Here is an 8,330-nt window from a genome sequence, read left to right on the forward strand (position 1 = left end):
CGGTGCGGGAAAAGGAAAAAAAAAAAAAAAAAAAAAAAAAAAAAAAAAAGACAAAAAGGAAAAAAAAAAAAAAAAAAGAAAAGAAATTTAATTCTATTTAGGCCAGGAGCTTTCTCAGAAAAAGTTCTGTTTGGAAATTTTTCATATCTTATGAGAATGAATCAAAAGAAGATTATCAACACTGTCAAAATTTCACAAGGAGGAAACACAATGTCATCCATGATAAATCATCTTCCGCCCACACATGATAAAGAATATTAAGAACAAAAAGGAAGGAAGAGCATGTTAGACAAAAATGAAGCCCTCCAAAAGCTCTTGACCTCAGTGGAAGTGAAGGCTTGTTTGGAATGGCACGTTTACAGGCCAGTAACAGCAGCCAACAATGCTAAAAACCTACTGAACCTGCTCTGTAGTGTCTGTTCTCACGTTTTACAATATCTGATTCTACTGCATGGTTTATTTTGTGATGATTTTTTGACCTCAGCTTCAGCTGTATGTTGACTTATAGAATTTATCATGCAGCAAAAACATATATTCCATGGGCCTCTTGTTCAAATTCTGACTTTGTCACTTACAGTGTGTGCCTTTGGGCAAATGATGTAAACTGTCACTGTCCTGAGATCTGGCCCCAAGTAACTGCCTTGGGCAGGATCCCAGTAGCCAAAAGCTGTCTACTTCCCCCTAGAGGGAGTGAGCCGCCATCCTAGATTACATGACAGTGCTTCAGGATGGTTCTGGCTCCTGTATGTAAGGAAACATTGGATGGAGATTGACTGTAGACAGGAAGGCCAAAGAGAGGACAGTAATGTAGATTTCTGTACTTAATAATCCTTGCATTCATAAAAACCTTTTTATCTTACCCCAATCCCTCATGCTATAGTTTAAGGATAATTTCACTTAGCAAGGTGAAAATGTCTGAACTTGTTATTTCTTAGACCACATCCCTTAAGTTTACTCCAAAATTTTTCTTAAGGCCTTTTTTTCACCAGTATTTACAAGTTTATGGCCAGAAAATCAAAACATTTACTCAATGTGCTTATCAGTGTTTAGGCTCTTGCTTGTCCCTTCACATCTGTAAGCATTTTATGTTCTTCAAGAAAAATATGTACTTTGTTATACTCATGACAAATAGTTTTAGGTAGTAAGAAACTTTTTAAGGCTATAACTGATTATAAGTTTTGCATATTCTTGTTTGAGGTAACAATTTTTTTATATACTTCTAGGCGGTTTTTGAAGGAAGTACATGTGGTTGGCAAAACTTTATCAAGAAACGAAGGAAAGTAAGCAAATATGATGACGTGAACGCCTCCCCTTTGCATCATGCTGCTGCAGAAGGTCAAGTTGAGCTGATGCAGATGATCATCAATAAGTCATCTTGTGAAGGTTAAAAAAATGTTACAATGATTTGATCACCACATATTGTAAACATGTATTGATATTTGATTCTGTACCCCACAAGTATATAGAACCAATAAAATAATAATAATAATAGTAATAATAATGTTACAATGAGTGTTCCATACACCCATTATCATGTTACATTCAATGCAGAGAGTGGCATGAAATGACTCCAAAGGGCAGGTTAGTGCCAGATTATAAAGGACCTGAATATTTCATACAGCAGTGAATGTTTTCCTGAAAACTAGTGCTTCTCAAATTTTTCCACTGAAACACTGCAAGGGACAGTGCAGAGATCTGGGATACCTCATAGCCCACAGCCAGTACAGACTTTGTTTGAATTTTTAGATAGATCATAAAAATTCATATACATTTTATGTACTCTTCTGTGCTGTTTCCACTGAGGTTATTCTACATTTAAATTACTCATTATTGAATAAAATTGAAACCTTAAAAAGATGTAACATCATTCTCTCCCAGCCTTGTACACCCAGACTTGTTTGAAAAATTTGGCTGCAGGCGGTTAGGGAGTGGATGGCTCAGAGATTTAAGCAGTGGGGTGGTGTGACAAGACCTTTACTTTACAAGAGAATTCTCTCGGTATTGTGGAAGATGGATTAGAAGTGGAAGCCAGTTAGAAAGCTATTTTAGTAGGAAAGAGAAGTTGAGAGTCTCCCAGGGTTGTGAGGTTGGAGTAAGGAGAAAGGGAGAGATTTGCGAGATATTTGTATATAGAGTCAACAGTGCTTGACGAGAGACTGAATATAAAGAGTAGGTGGTGGGGAGTTGGAACTGACTTTGAGAGTCATAATTCAGGAGATTAGGCCCACAGTGAAACCTTCCCCAAAAGGAGACATATAAGAAAACAGAAAAAAAGTGAGTATAAAGGGTGAGGAGATTTGGCCATACTGAATTTGAAAGACCATTTGGAAATATCCAGCAGACAACTAGAAATATAGAAAGAAAGGAGCCACCCCCACAGGGCCACTACTGCATACACAGTAGATGAGACTGTGGAAATGAATGAAAATATTTAGGAGCCCATAAAATTGCTTACAAAGGTGGCTAAGTGTAGAGTACCAAAGTTAAGAGACGGATGGCAGAGGAAAAGCCAGGTAAGGATGAAGAGGGTGATGGATAAGAGACTGATGATAACTCAAGTCCAGGGAGAAGTTACTGGGATAGAAGAGTTAGGAGGATCCATTGCCACAAAGGTATCAAGCAGGAAGGAACTCACAATAAAGCCCTTAACTTAGAAGTTTCGATGACCTTTGCAAAAACAATTTCTGAAAGGTGGTGAAGATAAAAGTCAAATTCAGGTTCTTTAATTAGTGAATGGAAGTTTGTAAGTATAGGCTCCTGTTTAATTACCTTTGGTGTTGTTGAATAGAGAGCTTCATCTTGATCATACAGAATAGTCAAGAGACGTGTGTGAAGGTGTGTGTGACTCTTGGGGTATGTGAGTGTGGGCATGTGTGTTGCTGAGAATGAGGCACTTGGATGAATGAAAGGAGATAGTGGAGAGAAATTTTAAAACGAGAAACAGGAAACATGGCTGCAGCATGGTTCCAGGTATTGTAGATGGTCTCCAAATTGTATTTATGAGTGAATAGTTTTTCTCTCACTTCAGACATAAAGACATGCTACCACTAATTAGAATGGTTGATAAAGCAGACAGCCATGTCTGTATCAGAATAGCGATAGGACATTGCAGGATGAAGGGACAGATTATTCTATGCTGAGCTTACAGGGTAAATAGTGCCATGTATTGTGCTGTAGAAATACATGGAAACTGTGTGTGGCATCAGGGGCTGAAGCTCAAATTCTAGTCTTGATGTTTATTATTAGTAATGTGTCTTTTTTCTTATAACATTTTTGAACTATTGCTTTGATCCGGGCACTCTGCTAAGATCTTTAAACACATGATTTAACATCATTCTCTCAATAACATTGCAAGGTGTGTGTGTGTGTGTGTGTGTGTGTGTGTGTGTGTGTGTGTGTACAAGCTTACTTTGGAGATCTTGCCGGTTCAGTTCCGGACCACTGCAATAAAGTGAATTTCACAATAAAGCGAGTCACACAAGTATTTTGGTTTCCAAGTGTATATAAAAGTTATGTTTACACTACACTGTAGTCTATTAATGTACAATGGCATTATGCCTAAACCACAAGGCACATACCTTAATTAAAAATACTTTATTGCTAAAAACTGCTAACAATCATCAGAGCTTTCAGGGAGTCATAATTTTTTTGCTGGTGGAGAGTCTTGCCTTGATGTTGCTGGCTGCTGACTGAGCAGGATGGTGGTTGCTGAGGGTTGGGGTGGCTGTGGCAATTTCCTAAAATAAGACAATGATGAAGTTTGCCACAGTGTTAGACTCTTCCTTTCACGAAATATTTTTCTGTAGTATGTGATGCTGTTTGATAACATTTTACCACCCACAGTAGAACTTCTTTCAAAATTGGAGTCAGTCCTTTCAAATCCTGCTACTGCTTTTTAACTAATTTTATGTCATATTCTAAATCCTTTGTCATTTCAACAACGTTCACAGCATCTTCACCAGGAGTAGGTTCCATCTCGGGAAACCAATTTCTTTGCTCTTTCATAAGAAGCATCTCCTCACCTGTTAAAGTTTGATCACGAGTTTGCATAATTCAGTCACATCTTCAGGCTCCACTTCTAATTCTAGTTCTCTTGCTATTTCCACCACACCTGAAGTTACTTCCTCCACTGACGTCTTGAGCCTCTCCAAGTCATCCATCAGGGTTGGAATCAAATTCTTCTGGACACTTGTTAATGTGGATATTTTGGCCTCTTCTCATGAATTATGAATGTTTTTAATGGAGTCTAGAGTCGTGAATTTTTCCAGAAGGTTTGCAATTGACTTTGCCCAGATCTATCAGAGAAATCATTATCTATGGTGCTATAGCCTTACCAAATATATTTCTTAAATAATAAAACATGAAAGTCAGAACAACTCCTTGATCTATGGGCTACAGAATGGATGCTGTGTTAGCAGGCATGAAAACAACATTAATCTCCTTATACATCCCCATTAAAGGTCTTGGGAGACCAAGTGCATCGTCAATGAGCAGTAATATTTTGAAAAGAATCTCTTTCTGAGCAGTAGTTCTCAACAGTGGGCTTAAAATATTCAGGAAACGGTGCTGTAAACAAATGTGCTGTCAGCCAGGCTTTGTTGTTCTATTGCTAGAGCACAGGCAGAATAATAGCATAATTCTTAAGGGCCCTAGGACCCTAGGATTTTCAGAATGGCAAATGAGCTCTGGCTTCAGCTTCAAGTCACCAGCTGCATTCGCCCCTATCAAGAGAGTCAGCCTATCCTTTGAAGCTCTGAAGCCAGGCATTGACTTCTCCTCTCTAGCTAAAAAAGTCCTAAATGGCATCTTTTTTCCAGTATAAGGCTGTTTACATTGAAAATCTGTCATTTAGTGTAGGTACCTTCATCAATGATCTCAGCTGGATCTTCTGGGTGACCTGCCGCAGCTTCTACACCAGGACTTGCTGCTTCACCTTCACTTGTGTGTTATGGAGACGGCTTCTTTCCTTCAACCTCGTGAAGCAGCCTCTGCTAGCTTCAGACTTTTCCCCTGCAGGTTCTTCAACTCTCTCAGACTTCATGTAATTGAAGAGAGTCTGGATTAGGCTTTGGCTTAAGTGGATGTTGTGGCTGGTTGATCTACTATCCAGACCACTAAAGCTTTCTCCATGTTAGCAATAGGTTGTTTTGCTTTCTTATTCTTGTGTTCACTGGAGCAGCACTTTAAATTTCCTTCAGGAACTTGTACTTTGCATTCACAACTTGGCTAACTGGAAGAGGCATGGCTTTTGGCCTGTCTTGGTTTCAACATGCATCCTCACTAAGCTTCATCTTTGCTAGCTTTTGATATAAAGAGAGAGATGTGAGACTCTTCCTTTCACCTGAACATTTAGAGGCCATTGTAGGGTTATTAGCTGTCCTAATTTCAATACTGTTGTGCCTCAGAGAATAGGGCGACCCTAGGAGAGAGAGAGATGGGAACAAAAGGTCGGTGGAGCAGTCACAACACAGACAACATATACTGATTAAGTTTGCTGTCTTATGTGATCACAGTTCACAGTACCCAAAACAATTAAAACGGTAACATCAAAGATCACTCATCACAGATCACCATAACAGATATAATAATAATAAAAAAGTTTGAAATATTGTGAGAATTACCAAAATGCAAAACAGAGATACAAAGTGAGCACATGCTGTTGGAAAAAGGTCGCCAATAGACTTGCTTGATGCAGGGTTGCCACAAACCTTCAATTTGTAAAAAAAAAAAGGCATATCTGCAAAGAGCAATAAATTGAAGCTCAGTAAAGCAAGTTATGCTTGAATGTGTGTGTGTGTGTACATATGTGTGTGTATACATATGTGTGTGTGTGTGTGTGTGTATATATATATATATATTTTTTTTTTTTTTTTCACCAAAGTTGACTATGAGAAAGCTGCGGTTTGGGGAAGTAAGGTAACTTCCACAACTCCTTAGTAGCTATGTTGGCAAGACTTTTAGTCTCTCTAGGCCTCAGCATCTTCATTTCTGAAAACTGGTCATGGCGCTTCCTTGCAGGCTATTGGAGGCTTGAATGGAATAATGGTCATATGGAACCTAGCAGAGTGCCTGGCATATAGTTCTTGCATTAATATAATCTCAATATTTTATCACAAACCCAAAATTCATATACAGATAAAAACATGCACCAATAGGAGGATCTATTTCTTATTGATGCTATTGATAGAAATTTAACTCAATTGACAAAGTCAGTGCCATACTTTTATATAATCCCTATAAGTACCCATTAGATGTTTCTGGAGAACCGAAACTGTACTTGTATTTTTCATAAAGAAGATGAAGCTGATTACAGTGGCACTTGATACCAAGCTTTGAAATGAGCAGGCACTCAAGAGCTGTTGAGTACAGATCAAGCAAAATTTAATCCAAGTTTTGGTGTCTTTTTTTAGCGCTGAATGTGATGGATGATTATGGAAATACCCCTCTGCACTGGGCCACAGAAAAAAACCAGGTTGAAAGCGTTAAGTTTCTTCTCAGCAAAGGAGCAAATCCAAACCTCCGAAACTGCACCATGATGGCGCCCCTTCACATAGCTGTGCAGGGCACAGACAACGAGGTGACCAAGGTGAGGCTGCTGGCCAGCACAGTAGGGGCCGCACCAGACCCAGCTCTCTCTGCCTAGGCCAAAACAGCCCCCCTAAGATGCCATGACCGGCGATATACACAATGATTACATCATTTGCTTTACTTCTTACCAGCTGATGATGATGGTGGTGGTGACAATGATGATTATGATGATGATGCCACTGATAGTCCTACCTTAATGAACAGTTCTTAATTGCCAAACATTTCCCTAAGAGCTTTATGTGTTTTAGTATTTTAAATCCTCATTAAAAATGCACCACCACCACCACCATAAATTAAGACTATTAGTATCCCCATTTCATAGCTGAGTAGGCTAAGGCACAGAGTTGGCTAATGTTACATAAGTGGTGAAAGCAACAATTAGGAATTTTATTCTCATCTTTATGTTTCCAAGTTCAAGCTTTACCACTTTTATCTGACTGATTTAATGACTAAAAGGAGGAAGGTGATGAGTGGCTCAATGAAGACAGAAAACATGATTACGATTTGCTGTTTTCTGTTAGGGTGGATGGCCCATCAGAGTGATTAGTTAGCTGGCAACATAATGATGCTATTGGGAAATTTCTTATTGTTTTGCAAGGTTTGAGAGTGAGTTTTGACAAAGAGAGGAAACCCTGATAAATGCCTAAAGGGTAAGGTTTAGGCCATGGGTTTTAAACTACACCTTGGAGTCTCACAGACATACTAGAAAACACATATGCTTACTTAAAAAAGAATGCTACTTAAAAATGGATCATGTTCATTTCTAGGGTGGTCTATTTGAATGTATAATAAGTTTTCCTATAGAAATAATATTGCAAATGGTGATTTGGCTATTGTGCTAACCCACACCAAAACTTAATTGTCTATAAATCATCAAAGACATCCATAAGCCCCAAGCTGTCTTTAGCCAAAACTTTTCTCTCAGCTCTCTGAGACCCTGGCTCCTTTAAGTCTGATAAACAGTGCATGAGGTAGCCCCTTTCTGCCTTCCCACTGTACTGTGTCTATGGCTCTAGCATCATTCTTAGTACATGATACTGTAATCAAATGTTCATGGGCTTTTCTTCCACTGGCTGGTTATCTATCCTTGAAGGAAGGACTATGTCTTACTGATCTCAATATCTCCAGTCTTCAGCACTGTGCGGGTAAATGATGGCTGGTAAATGAATGAATGAATGAATGAGTAAATGGGCCTTTGGCCGAAGGAAAAGCTGGGAGCTAAGGTATGAGCACCTACACAGATGAATCAGGGCAACCCCCTAGGAGGTCATTAGAAAAGGCTCTGGCAACAGGCTGGGTTTTTTGTTGTTGTTGTTTTTAATGTCTGCATTATTCATGACCCAGGTGCTATGTCCATATCATCTGGGCTGGGCCACTAGTGACTTCAGGGGCCCCCCTACCATAGATGCCACATATTTCCCCACGGAGCTTTCATGCTTCCTTTGAAGGCTCTTTTCAGAAACAGATGCCCATTAATGCAATTAATATTGGCTCTGCGGGGGCCGGCCCGGTGGCGCACTGGATAGTGCGCCGCTTGGGAAGCGCGGCGGCGCTCCCGTCCGAGGGTTCGGATCCCACGTACAGACCGGCTCCCGCTCACTGGCTGAGCGAGGCGCGGGAGCAACGCCGAGGCTTGCGATCCCGTCACCGGTCCCCGGTCCGGTACGGGGGCAACACTGAGGGTTGCGATCCGTTGCCGGACACGGAAAAAAGACAAAAAAAAAAAAAAAAAAAAAAAAATA

At 39.8% G+C, this 8,330-nt stretch overlaps 1 protein-coding gene across 1 annotated transcript in view; it reads left to right on the forward strand.

Annotated features, from left to right (window-relative positions):
- TRPA1 (transient receptor potential cation channel, subfamily A, member 1) overlaps positions 1 to 8,330 on the forward strand; it is a 64,166-nt gene that overhangs the window by 8,482 nt on the left and 47,354 nt on the right. Inside the window, exons 2-3 of the mRNA XM_008566474.1 lie at positions 1,224 to 1,383; positions 6,411 to 6,586. Of these exons, the coding sequence (XP_008564696.1) occupies positions 1,224 to 1,383; positions 6,411 to 6,586 (336 nt within the window). The remainder of the gene's footprint in view (positions 1 to 1,223; positions 1,384 to 6,410; positions 6,587 to 8,330) is intronic.

Source organism: Galeopterus variegatus, unplaced genomic scaffold (assembly GCF_000696425.1).
Source record: "Galeopterus variegatus unplaced genomic scaffold, G_variegatus-3.0.2 Scaffold244, whole genome shotgun sequence".
NCBI lineage: Eukaryota > Metazoa > Chordata > Mammalia > Dermoptera > Cynocephalidae > Galeopterus > Galeopterus variegatus.